Source organism: Phyllostomus hastatus, unplaced genomic scaffold (assembly GCF_019186645.2).
Source record: "Phyllostomus hastatus isolate PE091 unplaced genomic scaffold, TTU_PhHast_1.1 phas_contig_1162, whole genome shotgun sequence".
NCBI classification, from domain to species: Eukaryota; Metazoa; Chordata; class Mammalia; order Chiroptera; family Phyllostomidae; genus Phyllostomus; species Phyllostomus hastatus.
Window position 1 is genome coordinate 13,538,700 of NW_025333537.1, and position 20,129 is coordinate 13,558,828.

The 20,129-nt window shown below is 69.1% G+C and overlaps 1 protein-coding gene across 7 annotated transcripts in view; it reads left to right on the plus strand.

Moving 5' to 3' along the window:
• Window positions 1–5,676: 5,676 nt before the first annotated feature.
• The window catches only part of FBRSL1 (fibrosin like 1), a 41,417-nt gene continuing 26,964 nt past the window's right edge, over window positions 5,677–20,129 (plus strand). For 6 of the 7 annotated variants that reach the window (XM_045842410.1, XM_045842372.1, XM_045842404.1 and 3 more), the window contains exons 1-2: window positions 5,677–6,328; window positions 16,037–16,234. In XM_045842410.1, coding sequence (XP_045698366.1) covers window positions 6,047–6,328; window positions 16,037–16,234 — 480 coding nt within the window. In that variant the 5' untranslated portion in view covers window positions 5,677–6,046. Of the gene's footprint in view, window positions 6,329–16,036; window positions 16,235–17,001; window positions 19,356–20,129 lie in introns of those variants that run through there. The other variant, XM_045842412.1, reaches the window with a different exon arrangement.

Consider the following 20,129-nt stretch of genomic DNA (forward strand, 5'->3'; position numbering starts at 1 on the left):
CCGCCATGCGAGCACACTCAGTTTTCCTCCGTGTCTGGTCGGCTGGGTTTGTGTCACCGACGCCCTTTGGCTCCTGGAAAAATCCTGGCTGGTTGGCTGTGTCCTGGCCCCACCCCAGCTCACCTGGTGCGGCTCCGGACAAACCACCCCCCGGGGCGCTGGGCTGTTTGTGTCCTGAAGACAGGTGCTCGCCAAAGACCCCTCACGCCGGCGTCCTCCGCTTCGGCGCTGAAGGCCTTGTTGATAACATCAGCCTTCCCACCTGCAGGAGGGTGTTGGGACGCAGGAGACCAAGACAGGCAGAGCAAGTCTCTCTGAACAAGTGTGTGCCTCCTGGGTGGGAAGGGCCCTGTGTGCACCGCCAGCCGGACGTCTGCGCCGCGTCCACCCCGTGTCCCACCTTGTGTCCAGCCCTTTGCCCTGGGACTCACTCCTTGCCCAGATCTGCCTGCAGGCGTGGCCTCCGGGGCTCGCTTCTGCCCAGCTTGGCAGGCGGGGGCCTCGGTGGGGAGCCTGTGGCCCCGTCCCCCTGGGTGGAAGCACCTGCCCTTCGGCACCTCCGCCGAGGTGCCGGCGTGGTGTCCGCAGTGGGGCTGGAGGGCCCGGGAGGCGTCACAGCACAGCTGACCCCGCCTCGCTGGGGGAACTCGACAACCCACCCCACCGCCTGTGTGACCACGTCCTGGGGTGGCACCCCCTCCCGTCCCGTCCACGTGGGACGTGAGGCTGCAGGTGTCCTCCCTTCCCAGCTCCGTGAGAGCCCAGTCCTCTCCTTCCCCCTCGGCCGGCGGGGTTGGGCTTGGGTCTTCCCTGCGGAAGGAAAGGGGCCCCCTGGGCCCTGAGGGCAGGCGGCGAGGGAAGGAGGAGCCCAGCGTCTGGGAGTGAGGCGGCCGGGAGAGGAGCCCCGGCCCTGGGGCGGCTTGAGCTCCCGCACAGCAGGTGCCAGGCCCCCTCCAGACTGTGGCCGGTGGCCAGGCCCCCACACAGGCTGTGTGTGCACAGCTCCGGGAGGTGCCTGTGTCCGGCATGCCGGTGCCTGGGGTGACGACATCCAGCCTGACTCTCTCAAGTTCAGCTCAGGTCAGACTCAGTCGTCATTCGGGAGACTCTGTGGCCGTACCTGAAACAAGGCCTGAAGAGTAACCTGAACAGGGAGATAAGGAAATCCAGGTGCCGCCGATACCTGTGGAGACGGGCAGGTGACAGGTCAGCAAAGCCCGTGGGTGGGAGGGGGTCAGGGTTGGTGGGGACTGTGGCGGGGGGAGGCGTGTCACCTGCCTGAAGGTATCTGACTGCCTTGATGCGCGACCAGCCACCTGTCAAACAGGTGAGGCCACGGCAGGGTCCGGATCGGGTTTGGGATCTTGAAACAGAGCCCCGGCGCCTGAAGCAGCGGCTGTGTCGTGTCTCTCGCGGAGAGCCCGCGGCAGGCAGCCCGGCAGTGACGCTGTCCCGGATTAACCCGCGGTGCGTGCTCTCCTGTGACCTCGGAAGGACCAGAAAGCGGCTCCGTCTGAATCAGCAGAGCCACAGCCTGCGACCCACCGCCGGGGCACGTGGGGCCTTCTCTGCGCTGTCGCGGAGTCACCCACTGCTGGCAAAGACCCCTCGTCTCCTGCCCCCTGTATTTGGGGAGCCTGGGGGCTGCTCCACCAAAGCATGCGTAGGGGGCCCCCCCTCACACTGCCGGGTGGACGACGACGTCCAGACAGGCCCTGCACTGCCCGGGTCCCTGCATGACCACGTGGGGCAGAGTCTCACGCCCACCCTTGTGTCCTGAAGGAGTGGCTCGTTGCCGGGACGTTACTGCGCCCCTGAGCCCACCGTCACAGTGCTGGCGGCGTCCACGGGGTGGGACTGGGATGGACGGGTCCTCACTGTGGGGTGAGGTGGCAAGCGAGAGCTGGGCTGGCCCCAGGGCCCGGGAGGGGTTGAGTTGGGGTGTTCCGGACTGGGGGCAGACAGAAGGGGGAGGACGTTGAGGTCATCCAGAGCCAGGCTCCAAGGGTAAAGATCTTGGGGAGGGCGGGTGAGGGGCAAGGACCCAGGAGTGGTTCTCAGGGACATTGGAGGCTGCACTTGAACAAGATCTCCGAGCGCCTCTGTGCTGGGTGCTGTTCGGCTTGTAAACCTGCGGTTCCCAGACCGGTCCCCAGACCGGCAGCCTCAGCTTGTGGGAAGAGCCGATGCTCGAGCCCCAGGTCAGACCGGGGTGGGCTCTTCGGGGTGCCCAGTGGCCCCCACGTGCCTCCAGCCCCTTCAGGGTTGCAGAACTCAAGGAGCCTTTGAACCACCTACCTCGGGGAGCCCCCCATCACCTAGGGAGGGGATGAGGGAGGCAGAGAAATTAGGCAACTGCCCCGTCTGACGGGAGGAGTAAGGTGGGTGTCCAGGCTGCCCGCTCCTGGAACTGCCCTGCCCAGTGTGGGAGCCACCGGCCACACGGGGCTATTTCATTTCAGATTAACATTAATACATAAGAGGGAGAATTCAGTTCTTTAGTTGCACGAGCCACACTTGGAGGACTGGAGGGCCTCACACAGCCCCTGGACTGGACGTGCTGAAGCTAGCAGGTTGGATCACCAGCGCTGGTCTCTGAGCTGTGCTTTAACCACTGCGGTGTCCACGCCCCAGAGGCCCCTCCGGGAGGAAGAGGGCAAAGGGGTGTGCAAGCGAAAGAGTGAAAGCAAGCAGCTCGGCACCCTGCCACCCATTGCCTCTCATGCACCCCCAACTTGGGGACCCGGCCCACAACCCAGGTATGTGCCCTGACTGGGAATCGAACCGGCGACACTTTGGTTCGCAGGCCGGCGCTCGGTCCACTGAGCCGCACCAGCCAGGGCGTTCAGTCATTCTTTTATGATGCTCACAGCCAGGGGAAACGAGCGCCCGCTGGAGGGGAGGTTCGCTGTACCAGAATCCAGAGGAGATGGCAGCTGGTCCCCAAGGCGCCAGCCAGACCACCTGGGGATGAGCCAAAGGAGAGAAAACTCCTGGGACTCCTAATGAAAGGGGCAAGGAGTCCAGAGAGGAGAACCCTGCAGAGGCCCCATGTCCTTCTCCTGGAACAGACTTCAGCCGGAAACACGTCCGGCGTTGGTGAGGCCAGATGAGCAAAGATACGGTCCTTCCTGTACTTGACATTTTCAGTGCCACACCCTGGGCCTTCCCAGGCTTGGTTCCCAGAGGGGGAAAGGCCCCATGGGGCCCACCAAGGCCCTGGGAACATGCGTGGAGCCTGGAGGCAGCTGCATGAGGGGGCCTGAGGGCCTGTATCCAGCTGAAATGTTGTCCCTGGGACCCCCTAACACCCACATTTTCTGGCCTTCTGTCCTCAGAGAGAGTCGGGCTACAGGAGTGCAGAGAGATGGTTCAGGTTCCATTTTCCCTTTTCCTAACAAGGGTCTTAAAGTCAAAAGGGGTGATGCTGGGGGGAGTCAAGAAGTTTTCACAACAAAACCGGACTGAGAAGAGGGGTCCGGGGACCCTGCTCCCACCCAGGAGAGGGCGGGAGGGGGTGCAGGCAGTGCTGGAGTACACAGCAGGCCTAGAGGGGATCGCCAGCTTGGGGGGCCAAGTGCCCCACCCCCGAGTTAGGAAGTTTGTAAGTCACCTTCCCAACTGTGCCTGGGGACAGCCCGGGACACCCAAACCACACAGCTCCCTGCACACACTGTGGCCCCAGGCCCTCCCAGGGTGGGGGTGGGGTGGGCCAAAAGCCCTAGGGACCCCCCCACACACTTAGCTGCCCATCAAGCAAGGAGATGCCTCCCAGAGCTTTGCTGTCACAGGGCTCACTGCCTCAGGGCCTTTGCCTAGCTGTGCTCTCTGCAGGAAACCCAGTTCCCTCTTCTTTTCCAAATCCTCACCTGAGGGTATGTTTATTGATTTTAGCGAAAGAGGAAGGGAGGGAGGAGAGAGAGAGAGAAACATTGACCGGGTTGCCTCCTGTCCACTCTCTGACCTGGGATTGAACCTGCAACCTTAGGAGTGTGCCCAGCTGGGGATCGAACCCACGACCTTTCGGTGTGCAGGATGACGCTCCAATCCCCTTAGTCACCTGGCCAGGGCAGTGCCTTCTCCTTTACCAGGGCTGCTGCTCAACTCCTGGTAGGTAGGTCTCAGCTCAAAGTGTCACCCCTCAGGGGCCTCGGGGGCCCCCAGTGCCCACTCTGTGCCAGCTCCCTGCTCAGTGTTCTCCGAGTTGCCCCTCGAAGTCACTTGGCTCTGGGGGCCATGGTCTCTCCCACCCCTACAAGGGCTGTCTGAGGCATCAGGGGCCTCATGGCCAACAGCCTGGACACAGGGCCTCTGAAAAATGTGTTGAATGAATTAATGACCTCAGGATCTGGGGAAGACAGCTGGCCCCTTCACAAGAGGAAGTTCACCATGAGACCTGGCTTTCTTGAAATTTATTGATTTTCAAGGGTGGGGGTGGGATGGCATGGATTTGTTTCCTCGTATCTGTGCATTCGTTGTATGTGCTCCGACCCACCACCTTGGTCTCGCAGGACGATGCTCTCACCAACAGAGCTACCCGGCCAGAGCCAGATCTAGCTTTCAACTCTCCGGCTGACCCTTGGCATGGGTTCCTGGTTCCTGCCCCATTGGCCCTGGGTGGGGAGCAGCCCCTGGGCCCAAACTGCTGTCTCTGTGCAAACCAGGGCCTCATCTGTGGGTGCCTCCCATCTAGAAGGGCAAAGGGGTTCTCACAGGGAGCACGCTGGGAGCCGGGCTCAGGTCTTGGTAGAGCGGCCTGACCTTACCAACCTGGGAACCAGATGCCAGGAAAGGGGCCCTGGAAGCACTGTCTGTGGGACACCCCACCTCGAACTTGAACACGGGGGCTGACCAAGCAGGGGACAGGGAGAGCGCGCACAGCCCTACAGGGGCAGCGACCAGCCTGCCGGGAGACCCCTGGGGAGAAGGGCAGGGGGCAGGTGGAGACAGCCTGGACAGAGGTGCGGGGGTGAGGGGTGGAAGGGCTGAAGCATGGAACCCTCACCCAGCCTTCCCAGCCCCCCGCAACACAGACGCAGGGTTTGTAGGGTCTGGAGAACCCGCCCCAGCATCAGGAGCGGGGATAAGGACGCCTCATCCCTGCCCCGTATCCGTGTCCCCCCTAGAGGTAAGTGGCAGAGTGGACGTCCCATCCACGACCCCCCATCAAGAGTGGGGACAAGGACTCCCCATCCTTCACACCCCACTGCGACCCCCAGCTCGAGGGTGACAGTGAGCGTGACTCTGCGTCCACGTGTCTGGTTTGGCTGGAAAGGCCACCACTTTCGTGCTCACGAGCTCTCGTGTAAACATTCCTCGGGAGGGAGACCCTTTTATCAAAACCGCACCGGGGCCCCTAAGCGAGCCCTGTGAGGGGGCGCAGCGTCCCACTTCCCTCCCCGGGAGGCGGGGCTTACGGGGAGTGGGATGGGCTTGGCTGAGCCGAGAGCGGGCGGGCCCCGGCCTGAAGGGGTGGGGCCTCGCCAGCCGGAGGCGGGGCTACCGGGAGCGGCCGGCGGCGCGCGGGTGGGGCCTGGGCGTGGCGAGGCCGCAGGAGCGGGCGCAGCCTGGGCGTGGCCTGGGCGGGGCGGGGCGAGGGCGGGGCGCGGCTCGCGCAGGACTCTGCCGGAGCGCTTACTTCCTCTGGCGCTGGCTGCCGGGCGGAAGTACGTCAGTTGTTATCTGCTTTGGTTCCCGTCGCTGCCGTCGCCGCCTTACGATCCCAGGCGCCTCAACCCAGCCTGCGCCCAGACCGCCCACCCGGCCCGCCGCCCGCCTCCCGCCGCACATGGGACGCGCTCCCGAGGAGGCGGCCTGGGGCCGCTGAGCGCTGGCCGCCCCGCCGATGCGCGCGGCCGCCCGCGCCGGGGCTCCCAGGCCGCGCCGGGCCCGGGTTTGAGGGCTCCCCGCGCGGTATGCCCGGCCCGGCCCGCCGCTCGCCGCCGCCCAGCGTCCGAGCCCGCGCGGCCCGCACTGAGCCCGGCGGCCACGCGTAGCGCAGCGGCAGCGGAAACCCGACGGCGCGGCCGCAAGGTCACCGCGCGCCATGGAGGCCAAGGTCCGCCAGAGCCGGCGCTCGCGCGCGCAGCGGGACCGCGGCCGGCGCCGAGAGGCGGCCCGCGACGCCCGTGACCGGAGCGCCTCGTCGGGCGACGAGCCCGAGCCCGGGCCCGGCAAGGAGAACGCCGGCCTGCCCCGCGCGCCCCCGCCCCGTGCCCCTGCCGCCGCGCGTCCCCCGCGCCGCCGCCGCCGCGAGTCCAGCTCGCAGGAGGAGGAGGTCATCGACGGCTTTGCCATCGCCAGCTTCAGCACGCTGGAGGCCTTGGAGGTAGGTGGGGCGGCCGGGCGGGGCTCCCCTGGAAACGCCAGCCCTTGGGTGTAGGCACACATACTCCTTAGGGCTCCCCGGCCGCATCCTGCGCCCCTGGCGGGTCGCTGCTGGAGGTCTCAGCCACCAGCAGCTGGTGCAGGGGTGTTTGCATCGAACTGCTGGGGAGAAAAATCTCTAAGTTACACTACCCAAAGGGGATCCGCGGCTGCACAGTCTTCCCAATTGCGTTTTTGTAGCCAAAGTATCACTTATTTGGGCTCAGGGTGTGCCAGGGAGGTGTGCGCCGCTGGACTTGGTGGAGGCGGTGATAAAATAGCTACATCGAGGTTCTTCCTGTTCCTTCTCTTCCCCTTGAGGTTTCTGTTTAGACTGCTGCTTGCAGCATAGTTAATAAGATGACAACAAATATTGCTTGTCTGGCTGACTTATGGACAATATTTGCTGAGCAAATACTGCCCTGCTTGTCTGGGTCCCCGTGAGTGGAGAGGGAAACGAGTACTGTCAGAGAGTTGGCGAGTGGGGTGTGTGGGAAGCTGGCCTGAGCAGAAGTGCTGACCAGCCCCTGGGGTCCTGGGAGCCTCCACCCTTAGGGGCCCATGCAGCACTTACTTTGAGGGGCCAGCATCTGCTCTGCTTGGGGTCCCAGAGATCACTCAGTTAACAGCTCCCTCTTTTTTCCTGGGGCTTGGAGGCCATTGGCTATGATGCCTCCCCCCACCTCAGAGTCTGAGCCTTGGGGTAGGAGTGCCCAGACTGCAGGTCCCCGCAGGGAGCCCTCTCCCTGTGATCCTGCCCGGTCTGCGGAGAGCTCGGGGTCAGGTGCAGGCGGCAGGGGGAGGTGGCTCAGAGGCAGGTTTGCTGCTTTCCCCCCCGGGCAAGGCAGGCGCACAGGTGGGGCACTGCCTTGGAGCTGGAGCACACTCCACAGCCCCAGGGTCTTCTGTCGTCACGTTTGCGGGGCCTCGGGTGGTTCCTGGGCCCCGGGGTCCCGGCTGAGACGCTGCTTCGGTGTGGTGTGGTGGCGGTGCCTCAGCCCTGCGCTGGGAAGAGGGCCCCAGGGCTGTGTGTTCTGCCTTCACACGAGCCGGGCCCTTCCCTGCAGCCCCTGAGGGTGGTGACACCGCCCTTCTTCCAGCCGGCGTCTTCCACCCAGCACTGTCTCGACCAGCATTGCCGGCCCCTCTCAGCCTCTGCCCCGGCCTCTGCCTGGGCCACAGTTGGGCAACCTCAGGTCTGGGAGCAAACGGCAGGCACCCTTCCTTCCCCCGCTGTTGACCCCTGTGGTATTTATTGCACACGCGCTCCTTCCCGCCAGTCTCCTCTCCCTGAAGCTGCCTGTGGCCCGCTCGCTCCAGCGGGCTGCTGCTCTGTTGGGTGGCTGTCCACACCACGCTTGTGAGCTAGAAGTGGCCGGGCTCCACCTCTGTCTCAGGTGCCCGCTGCGGAGTCAGCCAGTGGATGAGGGAGGGGGAGGCCGGGTTTGGGGAAGGTGGACCGTAGGGTCATCAGTGAGCCCCGAGCCTGTGGGGTGCCTGTGCGGCCGCAGAGGCTCTGGCTGTGCCCCTCCCGCCTCTGGGGACCCGAAAGTGCAGCCTTGGTTTGGGGGAGTTCTGTGGGCTCCCAGGGGCTTGGCTGTGCCACCCCAGGCTGCTCCACGAGCCTTTCTCTGCCTTTCTGAGCCGGGAGGGTCCGCCTGGTATGGGGAGTGCTGGGCTTCTGCACAGGTCGTGACCTCTAGGTCAGCACGCTGGCGTGGCCTCACTTCTCGCTGGAGTGTAGTGGTTCCCCCAGACGTTCCTGGGGGCGGCTGGCGTGCAGCGAGTGCCTGTCCCCTGCACAGGTGGGTGCACGGAGGCCCAGTGCTGCGAGTCAAGGCCCCGCGCCCCTGTAGCCCAAGCAGATTCCCTGTCCCCTTGCCCCAGGGGACAGACCTCCATGTCCTAGAGAGACCTCCCTATTCTCCTGCCCTCACCCCCCTACCCAAGACAGCTCCCTGACCCCCAGCCACTTGCACCCGTATCTGCCCCTGAGGAAGGATGAGCCCCTGCCCCGGGGTGGCTGAGAGGGTCATGGCCACTTCCGCTGAGTCCTGCAGACATAGCAGGCAGTCCACGATGTGTTGTGGCTGAGGAGGGGGCCCTGGGCGTGGCCTGGCTCGGAGTGTGGGTGTGTCTGGGGCCCCAGGGGACCCTTGGCTGGGAGTGGCGAGACCTGGGAGCTGGCCCCGCCAGCCAGTGTGTGGAAGCCCGAGCACGTGTCAGGCCGCCTGTGGGGGCCGTGACCCACGGGCCGTGTGCCCAGCCCGCTCCTCGTTAGAGGCTGAGAGTACGGGTGGTCAGGCCCAGCGAGGAGAGCCGGCCATGGAGAGGCCTCTGCCGCAGGGCATGGCCCCCAGGCTGCCTCCTGCTCTTCAGACGGGGACGGAGGCCCCGAGAGGGCGGGCACTCTGCAGTCCCGGGGCGGGGTGCGGCCCCAAGCCCGGGACCCTCAGCACGGCGTGGGGCTGTTCCCTCACCCCCTGAGGACCCACAGCTGTGAGAGCTGCTCCTCCAAGGGGCACCCCCCGCAGGAGAAAGCAGAGCTATTGTGTGGCCTGCGTGACCGATGTGGGTGTCGCCGTTCCCTCCGGGGCAGCAGCAGTTTCACCGACTGTGGGGTGGGAGCGTGGGCGGGGGTCCCCACATTGTCACCGATGGCCATAAGGGCATGGCCCTCGTGCTCTGGGCAAGGAAGTGAGGCCCAGGGTGGGCTGTCCGGGACCCACCCCCTGCACCCCCTTGGGTCTGTGAGCTCTTCCCTGCACCCAGCTGTGTCCTCCGGACGCTCCTGGGAGGCATCTGCGCCGAGCAGAGAGTGCGGTCTGCAGACACGGTGGCAGGTGCCCACACGCCTCGGCCTGCTGCCCCTCCGAGCACCGTGGGCGCCCGCACCGGTCTGCAGAGCCCCTGGCCGCACAGGCTCGGGGCGTCTGCAGTGCCTCTGCCCATCACCGCACATCTGCTGTGGGGGGTGGGGCCACAGGGTGAGCGCTCACGTGGCGTGGTGGGCCGTGGCTGTGGCGGGCCGTGGAGGCGCCGTGGCCCCGTGTTTGCTGGCTGGCTGGCTGGCTGACGCGTCCGCCCCGGGCACGTGCGGGTGGGCAGGGACTGTCTCCCGGGCTCTCACCCCAGCCCGTCACTCTGCTTCACCGTGGCTGGATGCCGTGTGCATAGCGCTATGGCCTCTGGGCCTCAGTTTCCCTGTCTGCCGCTCGCATGGCGCCCCAGCACCTGCCGCCAGCGAGGGTGGCAGATCTGGCCGTGTCCCCACTTCCTCCCCCTGCTGAGCGGGCACCCGGGGGACAGTGCTGGGGAGGCCGAGCGTCGCAGTGAGTGGGGTCCCGTGGGCACAGTCCACCTTCCCTCTGCCCTGCCCCTAGTTTCTGGGTGGAGCTGCGGGTCCACAACCTGTGTCTTTGTGTGCTGTGTGTGTGCACGTGTGTGGCGGAGTGTGTGTGTGTGGGGGGGGGGCATTGGGGCCCTGCCTGGGCATGTGGGCAAGCCCATTGGGACCTTTGTGGGTCCCCGCCCCCTCCCTCCAGTCTGTGTCTCCCGCGTGTTTCCTTGTGCTCCTGGCCCCGACCCGTCCCGCCCTTGCAGGCACCGGGCCCCCCTTGGCTGGTGTCGGTGGCCTGCGGGGGGGCAGGCTCACGCCTTGTCCCTCGGCCCCACTCGGCGGGGCTGCTCCCTGGAGCCCCAGGCGGGCCCAACCTCCTGTGTCCCCGGCGCAGACCAGCTGCCGCCCAGGCAGGTGGTCACTCCTGCCGTCCCGCCCCGGGGGCAGCAGCACTCTGGAGCCCACCGAGCTGGCCCTGCCCGTGTCCCTCCGGCGCTGAGCTTCCCGCCCAGCAACTGTGTGCTGTCGCAGCCCTGCTGTGCCCACCCAGCCCGCCTCCCCGTGGCCCCTGCCGCTGCTCTGCCCTCACTCAGAGGTTCTCTCCCCAGGTGTCGAGCGCCAGCCGGGGTGGCTTCCTCTCTCGTCTCCCCCAGGTGGGGATCAGACTCTCCCTGGCCCCCGGCAGGGCGCGTGTAACCCTGCATCTGGGCCCCAAGGGCCCCTCCCGGCCTGTCCTCGGGGCTCTGGTCCGCAGCAGGTCAGTCTCCGTCCTTTGTCTCCCTGAGGACCTGGTGGTGTCGGGTTGCTCACAGGTACCTCTCCCCACCTGGAACCTTGCGGTGCCTGTGGTGATTTTCTGACGGAAACTCCGAGACCTGGGGCATCCGTGTGCCCTTTTTTTAGGGTGCTGGTAAGTGGGGAGGCGGTCACCCTTCTGAGCGGTGGTGCCGGGGCCGTTCCCACTGACGGAGGGTCTGTGTGTTCCCCGCCCATCCGACCGCGTGTCCCGCTCTGTCTCCTGGTTGGTTGCCACCCACCGTGGTGGCACCTGGGCAGCGGGTGGTCCTCCCTGATCCTGGGGTCCCTCCTTTCATGTCCTGTGGCCCCCGTGTGGGTGCCCGCCCCTCCGGCGAGCCTCTCCCGCTCCCCTCGACTTGGGGTGTGCATCTCTTCACACGGACGGACGCTGTCCCGCCCAGGAGGCGGCCGGGCTGGCCTCACAGGCGGGTGGTGTCAGGCTGCCACTGGCCAGCAGGCTCGCTCTGATCTCCCCCCTGAATCCTTGAGTGTTCACTGAGCACCGGCGGGGCGGGCCTGGTGCCTCCGCGGCTTGTGGAGGCAGAGGAGGCAGAGGGTTGCCTGGCCAGCGAGTGCCCGTGGGAGGTGGCGGCGGCCCTGACAGCCCTGGGGGCCCCGGGGAGGCTCCTGGCAGGGGTCCTCGGAGGAGGGTGGCGGTGTCCCGTGGGGTGTTCGGGTCGGCGGGCCGGAGCGGGGCCGCGGGGAACTGCTGGCGCTTGCTCCCTGGGGGGCTGGGGCCGGAGGCCCCATGCAGGCGTGGTGCCTGGTTCCAGTTCCACGTGCCGGTGGTTCTGGTGCCCTGGCGGGCCCGAGTCGCTTTGTCCTCACTCCTCTCCCCGGACTCTGGGCCGGGCTCTGCCTGAAGGTGCCGTTGGGGAGAGCTGGTCCCGAACCCTGGTGTGCAGCCCCGGCCTCACCTCCCAGGAGCAAGCAGCACGTGTGCACGTGCGTGTGTGCCTGTGCAGGTGTGGGGTCTGTGGGTGTGCATGTGTGTATGCCTGTGTGAGGGGCATGCGTGCCCATACGTGGGGCAGGACCCCCTGGCAGAAAGCTGAGGCCACCCGGCCCAGACCCCGGTCCGGTGAGCTGTCCCTGCGACCTGGCCCTGCTTCCTCCTCGGAGCAGCACTGCAGGCCGGCGCTGCCGCCCGGGCCCTGCACAGGTGGTGGGCGGAGAGCCACACCACTGACCCGTGGGCCCCAGACAAGGGAGGGCCCCCTGGTGTCGAGGGTGGGGGACAACCGCTCACCTGTTGGGGTGAGACCCACAGCTGGGAGGGAGCAGGGGCGGGGCAGCCAGGTCTGGCTGATGCCCAGAGTCACGGAATTGGAAACGAGACGGCAGGGTCAAGGTCGGGGCAGATGTACAGTGTTTCTGCACCAGGTGAGGTGTCGGCTGACCTCATCCCCCCAGCAGCCCCTGCAGCGGGAGCTGTGCTCTTCCCACTGTGTAGATGAGGAAACCGAGGCACGGGCGTGAGGTCCCTTTCTGTCGACACAGCTGGCGAGTGGCAGGACAGGAACCAGGCTTGGGACGTGGTCTGCACTGCGCCTGCGCCTGGGCCTGGGCCTGGGCGCCCAGGGCAGAGGGGCAGGGCCCACCTGCCCAGCCTCGGCCTGCAGGTGACCTCGGTGGCACACCTGCTCGAGACTTGGCCCCATGGCGCAGAGCGACCAGCCCGGCCAGGGCCTCCCCTTCCCACAGCGCCCGGCGGCCCAGGGCCTGCTCCCAGATCAGGACTCAGCACGGGGTGCAGTGGGGGGGCGAGGCGGCCCCCTCTGGGCTGCTCGGTCCTGTGGCTTCTTTCTGTCCGCCCCCCACCGCCCGGGACAGCCCCCCCACCCCAGGCAGCGCCCCCAGCGAGCAAGTCAGGCCTGCAGCCCTGCTGGCCCCTGCATGTGGCAGCTGAGCGGCAGCTGTGCAGGTCCCCGGATGCAGGGGAGCAGGGACACTCAGCCGGGACGTCGGGGGCTGGGCTGTGGGCCCGGTGACGTGTCGGGGTGAGCAGCTGGGAGGGGCGGGGACTGACTCCACAACCTGTCGGGACAGCGGTGGGACTGTCATCCCGGCTGAGTGTGCGTCAAAGGGTGGCCTGGGAGGCCAGTGCGGGCTCACAGTGGCGGGTCCTCGAGGAGGAGTGTGGGAGCCCGCAGGAGACTGAGTGAGGCAGGACCCAGAGGCTTCCAGGGCAGCGGAGGCGTCAGCGCAGCCTCCTCGGGGCCAGTCCTCTGCGGCAGTGTGGCAGCCACGTGCCGGTGGGGGAGCAAGGGGCCTCTGGGACAGGGTGTCTTATCTGGGCGTCAGGGCACCCCAGGCCTCTTTTGGGGGTGGTGGGAAGGTGGGAATGTGGGCAGGTGTGGGCACCAGCTGTGCTGTCCCACAGTGCAGTTGGGGGGCCACCGCACAGCATCCCCACGCCGGGGCACAGGGGTCAGTTCCGGTCGGGGGGCGGCCTCCTGGGACCTGGGCTGGGTGTTGGGCTAGGCAGAGGGGACCCCGCCCCCCGTCTTGGCTTCTGGCACATGGGTCCAGGAGGGACTCCTGGTTTTAGCTCTGTCAGTTCCGTGTCCAGGACCCTCAGTCCCAGGCAAGCAGTCGCTCTGAGGGGTGGGGTGCCCTCTTGGGAGACCCCCAGGGAGGGTGTCCCTGTGGGGTGCTCTGTGCTCCCTGGGCAGCTCTTGGAAGGTGGGCCAGGGCTGGGGTGTCGTGGTCGGCGGGGTAGTTGGAGCCCAGCCTTGCAGGTTAGGGTGGTGGGCCGCAGGGGTGCCGGCGTGGAGGGGACTGTGGTCTCGCTGTCCCCCCCCACTTGCACAAGGCCCACCTTGCCACCCTCTGCCGCAGCGGGTGGCCGGCAGCTCCCCCGCCCCGCTTCTGCCGTTTGCTGGGCTGCTGCCCTGGGGCCTCGCCTGTGCTGTGGCCCCTGGCCTCCGGCCAGGGGAAGCGAGGGCGTCTGGCTGCGGCCAGGACAAGCGGGACCGCGTCAGACCAGAGGTTCAGGCACCGGTGCCTCGGGTCTTCAGTCTCTCGCGTTGTTTCTGGTTCACAGGCGGACGCCGTGAGTCTGGGCCGTGAGTCTGGGCGGCGTCCTCTCGACCGCGTTGGGGCGGGCGTGCTGCGGAGGTGGAGGCCGCGGCCCTCTGGGCTGCAGGGTGTGTCCGGGCGGCTCCTTTTGCACAGGTGCTTGTCAGAAAGCGGACCCTGCCCAGCCGCCTGTCCCGAGGGGTGGACACATCCAGACACACACCCGGTCCTTTGGTCACCTCCTGGCAGACACTCAGGGACAGCCCCGCCCTCACCCCAGGGCTCAGGCCTCGGCTGCCCTGGGCTGGCCGCCGGGGCTCGGTTTCACGCGCTCTAGAAGCGCAGGGTTCCTGCCCTGTCCCTGGCGTGGGTGGCTTCCTGTAAAAGGGGGCCTGCCCCGCGGGGGCCCGGGAGTCCAGACAGGGTGGCCGGGAAGACGGACGCAGAGAGGACTCGAGGCCTTGTCAGCGCTGGGAGCCCCGGGCAGCACTTCCCACCTGCCTGGAGCCCCCCGACCCCCCCGCCTCGGGGCCTCCGCACGCTCTGCCCTGGCTCCTGCCCAGCTGCGCGGAGGGGCCTCGTCCCTCTGCGTCCCCACGGGTGCCACTCTCTCGTGCACGTGGGTGTCGTGAGCACCCTCCTGATGCCCGGTGCCGGGAGCTGAGTGGGCGCACGGCCGGTGCTCTCTTCCAGTTCGATGCTGTGGGCGGGGGGCCCACGGGGCCAGGGCGCAGGGAGAGAGGCCCCCCCCCCAGGGTGGAGACAGGCTGTGCCCGTGTGCAGGCACCTGTGGGTGCCCCGGGGCCGAGCGTGGGGACGATGTGCTGTGCACACAAGACGCTAGGCTCCCCCCGCTGCTGGTGTGGGGGCCGGCGGGGCCGTGCGCAGGGCCGTGCGGCCCAGACCGCTGCCTGGGTCACCCTTGGGGACCGAATTCCAGGCTGGGAGTGAGCTTCCACGGGGGGGCGCGGTTCCCAGCCTTGCCGATGGGTCCGGTCTCCTCTGTTTTCCCCTTGCCCCTCAGTGGGCATGAGGAGGGAGCAGGGGTGCAGGAGGAGCCCCCCACGCAGGAGGGTGCACCCACCAGACCTCGACGTGGGCCAGAGGGCCAGGGCGCCCCAGGCCCCCACCGTGAGAGGTAGTAGTGCAGGTGTCCCGGTGTCATCGAGACCTGGGTCCGCGTGGCCGTGGGTCGTGCTCCTCCTGGAGCTGCTGGGAAAACCCTGGGAGTGCAGAGTGCCCGCCCGCCCTGAGAGGGGCAGGGTCTGTGGGCCCCCCCCCCGCCCCCGTGCAGGGCCGGGAGGGGGGCCAGTCACCCTACTGTCGTGCACGGTCGCTCCCGGGCTGGGGTCACAGGGGGTGGGCAGTGCAGTGGTGGGGGTCCTCTGCCTGGAAGGTTAGTCCGGGTAGCTTTGTGGCCCCTCTGAGAGTAGACGGAGGGGGTAGGGGGCGTCTCAAGGCAGCTGCTGGAGCTGCTCAGAGGGCCTGTCGGCAGGCACAGCGCATTCCTGCCCCCGCTTCCAAGCCGGAGACCCCGACAGAGGAGGACACTGGTCCCTCCTCCCGCCCGAGGGCAGAAGCCAGCTTTGGGAGAAGCTGCCGCTGGCACTGCTGGCCGCGCTGGCCAGGGCCCCTGAGACCCTCGGGAAACACCGCCTGCGGAGGTGTGAGGGCATCGCCGGGACACTTCCCGGGGGTGGGAGGGTGCGCCGTCACCACCCTCCAGGCCTTGCTCTTCTGCAGTCCAGGAGCTGACTCCGCCCACCCCCCCCCCCCCCTGGCCCCCTGGACCCGAGCGAGAGACTGGTGGGTGGCGGCACCACGGCAGCCCGAGGCCTCGTGGGGCTCTGAGCACCGTGCGGGGGCGGGGGCAGCCAGGACCAGCTCCGCGCGGCAGGGTCTGCGGGTGGCGGCACGAGGGAGGCTGGGGCGGGGCCGGCGTCGGTGCCCAGTAAACGCCCGCGGTGTGTCAGTCCCTGCTCTGGGCGCCGGTGCCGCGGCGAGCGAGGCAGGCACAGGTCCCGCTCCGGGGAGGGCCCAGCATCCCCGCAGACGGGCACACCTGGCTGAGACGGGGCCGCTTTCCTGAGCCCGGCCTCTGCAGCAGCAGGAGGCGGGCTTCGTGGCCTGGGGTGGGCGAGCCCACGTGGGCGGCTCGGGGCCAGGGACGTCCCTGCCTGTGGCCAGCTATGCAGGAACCCGAGGGGCAGCCCTGGGAAGGGCCGGGCTGAGGGGCTCCCGGAGGAGACCTTCCGCCTCCCCCCCGCCATCTCTGCTCAGCATCACTCTCCCGAGCCCTGGCGCTGCCCACACCCACCTGGCCCCTTGGCCCGTCACCTCCCCCCTCCCCCTCCCGTGTGGCCCTCCCAGCACGGGGTGGGGGCTCCTGCCTGGGTGTGACCTCCCGGGTAGGTGCCGCTGCCTGCCCGGGACTGGGGGCGTGGCACTGGTGGGACGGCGTGTGCGGCCGTGTCACCGCCCCTCACCGGCGCTGTCCTGCCTCCTCCGCAGAAGGACATGGCCCTGAAGCCGCAGGAGCGGAGGGAGAAGTGGGAGCGCCGCCTCGCCAAGAAGCCCCGAGAGGCGGAAGCCTGCCCGTCCGCGGAGCCGAGCGAGAACGGCCGGGCCCTGGAGGCCGGCAGCCCCGAGCGGGACCCGGAGCCGCCCTGTGAGCAGGGGAGGAAGGCCCCGCTGCAGCCCGCCCAGCAGGTGAGTGCCGGGCACCCCCAACCACAGGCTCCGCGCCCTCCCCGCCGTGCCCTTGGGGCGCACCGGCACCTGGGCACCACCCGTCGGCACCTGGGCCTGCCGGGCGACACGTCCCGTCGTCGTGGGGCTGGGGGTGGGGCACAGGTGGCCTGGGGCCGCGGCGCCCACTGGGAGCCCGAGGCCTGCCGGGCGGGGCGCGGCCGGAGCAGGCCGGGACGGGAGTGGGGCGGGGTGTGCTCAGCAGGGCCCCAGGCGCACCGCCGACAGGCTGGCCCCGCCTCCCCGCCGTGTCCGTCAGGCTCCGCCACCCCTGGGCGCCCAGCGTGTCTGCCCCGCGCCGGGGCTCCGTCTGCCAAACTGAAGTGCGGTGTGGGGGCTGGGGGCGAGGGCCGGCGGTCTGGGCACGGGAGCAGGCCTGCCCCGCCTGGGGGCTTGCAGCTGGTGGGAGGGGCCGCCCTCGGGGGTGCCCAGGCCCCGTGGGCCCGGCCAGGGCGTCCTCCCGGAGCCGAGCGTGGGCAGGGCCCTGTCCGGGTGCGGCCGGCTCCACACGGCGGCTGCTCCTCCCTTCGGGGCTCACCGGTCTGCGCCTTCTCTCGGAGGGTCCCCTCGCCCTGCCCCGCCCCACCCCTCCCCACCCTGTGTCTCACGTCCCCCTCCTGCCCCCGGGGGCTGGGCTGCTGGTGCGGGGCCGCATGTCTGGGCCGGGCTGGACGGGGGGTCTGCAGGCACACTGGCCCAGGTGGACACGTGCTCTTTCTTCCATGCAGGTGTGCTCCCCAGAAGGGGGGCCGCTCCCAGCCAACCCCTGGGACCAGACCGGCCCGGCCCAGCGCCCGCAGCAGCTCCAGCCCAGCCAGCCCCAGGGGTCACTCCCAGCCCCGTGTCAGCGCTGCCAGCCCAGCCGGGCGGTCCCGGACCCCGGGCAGCCCTGCCAGCCCCAGCAGCCACTCCCGGGTCACCGCAGCGCGCCCCAGCGGTCTCTTCTGGGCCCCGGTCAGCCCTGCCGGCCCCGGCGGTCACTTCTGGGCCCGGGTCAGCCCTGTCGGCCCCAGCGGCTGCTTCCAGTCCCCGACCAGCACAGCCGGCCCCAACGGTCGCTCCTGGCTCAGCCCTACAGGCCCCAGTGGGCGCTCCTAGGCCCCAGACAGCACTGTCGCCCCCCACGCTCCCTCCCGGCCCCCTGCCACCTCTGCCGTCCCCCACGCTCCCCCCCGGCCCCCTGCCACCTCTGCCGCCCTCTGCGCTCCCTGCTGGCCCTCTGGCACCACTGCTGGCCCGCGTGGTCCTGCGTGGCCCCGTGTCTGCACAGCCAGCCCAGCAGGGCATCCTCCGGGGAGCAGTGTGGGCCCCTGCAGTCCCCGCCCGCCCACTGCCCCCGCTGCCAACCCCCTCGGTCACTCCTCACGCTGCGTCCCCGCCGCCGGCCTTGTAGCTCCTTCTCGGGCCAGTGCTGCTGCCCCCCGCAGGCGCTCCCGGCCCCGAGCCAGCCCCGGAGGTCCCTCCTGGGCCAGCCCAGTCGCCCCCAGCGGTCCCTGCTGGGCCTCCGTCAGCCCCAGCAGGTAGTTGAGGCCCCGGAGAAGCACGGCCCCCCCAAACCTTCGCTGCTGAGCTCCACGCAGCCGCGCCACCAGAAGCAGCCGCTCATGGGACCCGAACAGCCTCACCCGCCCGAGCGGCCGCTCCTGGGCTCAGAACAGAACTGCCGGCGGAAGCGGCCCCTCCTGCCCCCCAAGCAGCCCAGCCAGCCCCTGCAGTCACTTCTGGGCCCGAGCCCGCCCCGCAAGCCCCAGCCTTTGCTCCCCATCCCCAAGCGCCCCTCGCTGCTGGGACAGCCCGCCCCGCCCCGCCGGCCGCTCCTGGGGCCCCTGAGCCAGCCGCGGCGGCGGTCCCTCCTGGACCTGGCGCAGGGCCGTCAGCCCCAGCCCGCGCTCCCGGGCCTGGGCCGCCCCTGCTGGTCCCTGCGGTCACGGCGGACTCGATCCTCCACCCCCTCGGTGGCCCGCCAGGCCCCCTATGTGAGCCCTGGAGCCTGATGCCCGCCACCCTGGCCGCCTCACCCTGTGGCCTGGGCTGTGTGGCCAGCTGGTCGGTCCTCTCCAGGCAGGCCAGGCCGCGTGCGCTCGGAGACTGAGGCTGTGTGGAGGCGGGAGCCCCGGCTGGGCCGCCGCCTGCGCCAGGGAGAGAGGCAAGGACCCCGTGCCTCCCACCATGCCCGCCCCTCTGTGACGTGCACGCCCCGAGGGGAGTGGCTGCCGGGGGCCCCTCTGTCTCTCTGTGCCTCTGGAGTGCCACGTGTCCTCGTACGTTGGCATCTGTGCATGCTGGCCTCAGGTGTGCAAGTGGGTGTGTGTGTGTGTGGGTGTGGTGCGTGAGCTGTGTATGAGCTGTAGACCGCCGTGGGCCCCTCCCCTCTGGTCAGTGTGTGTCCTTCACCCCCAGGCAGAACCAGGGCCCAGCAGGAGCCGGGCCTAGGCCCTGCCAGCCTTCGCTCCACCTCCAGGGTCCAGTGGCCCCGGAGGGGGGGGCACTCGGGACTCCTGTGGTCAAGTAAAAGCTCCTGGTAGCAAGGAGGGTCTCTCCCAGGACTCCCCGCCACCCTGTAGCCAAGCACTGGAGCCCGTCGGGCCCTGCCCCCCAGCTCTGCGCCGAGTCCGCAGGGCCCCGGGCCTCTGTGGACTTCCCACTGTGGCCCCCGACCCCCGGACGTCCCCTGTTGGGACAGACCTCACACTACAGACGCCCCCGCCCCGGCACAGGGCAGGCCTGCACCCAGAGCCCTGGACAGGGGGCGGGAGGCGGGAGCTCAGCTCGGACTTGCCAGATCCCGGGGTCCCCGGGCCGGGGTCACAGCCCCTTTTGGAGTTGCTTTGCCACCTGGGCTTCCCCGGCCGGGCCCCTGCTGGGCCCCTGGGCCCCAGTGTCTCCTGGCTGTCCAGAGCCGACCCCACCCGCGGGGGCACCCGTCCTCGCTCGCCCGTGAAGACCTGGCCCCATGGCAGCCCCGACCCGCCGGGTGGGGTCCCCCCTGCAGTCCGACGCCCTGGGGGAGCCCAGGGCCTCCCCGGGACGCGGGGCCTGGTCTTCTGATTGAAGAGAATAAAAAGTGCCATGCCGTTATTTTCACAACCGCATCGGTGTTTGTGATTTCACGGGTGGGGGTGCGCGGCGGTGGCGCGCTCTGACCGGTGGCCGTGCACCCGGGCTCGCCTCACTCGTGCCCCGCCCAGCAGTGAGGGGCAGCCGCGCGCTGTGGGCTTGGGGTCTCCACGCGCCCTCACCGCCCGCGGGACCAGGCTTCCGCCCTGGCCTTTGCACCGCTGCCCTGTGGGGGAGGGGAGATTGCCGCTGTGCGAGCCCTGCCCTGACCCCGCCCGGCCCGCGGGGCGGTGTGACGAGTGCCGGGCACCCCCTGAGGGCAGATGTGGGTGCCACGGCCCTGCCTTTCTTTTTAAGGAGACTTGGTTTTCAGAGGGGGAGGGAGGGAGACAGGGAGACACAGGTCAGTGTGAGCAACACTGACTGGCTGCCTCTCGGAGGCACGCCCCCCAGCCAGGGGCCTGGCCCGGAACCCAGGTGTGCTCCCCGACCAGCAGTGGAACCTGCCACCTTGTGGTCTGCAGGACGAGGCGACCCTGCCCTGGGCGCGTTGGCCAAGGCTCCTGGGTGCCGCTCAGTAGGGGAGAGGGTGGGGAGAGGGCAGAGCCCCGGGGGCCCCACAGCGGGGCCTGGGCCACCCGCCTCATCCACATCTGGGACGCCCCTCTGAGCCTGGGGCGGGTGGGCCCTGAGCCACCACTGCTCCCTGCGTGGCCGGGGCTGCCGTCGGGGTCTGCTGTGGGCTGGCGGTGAGGCGGTGCTGGAGGCTGAATCTCAGTTCGTGAGCCACTGTGTTGGC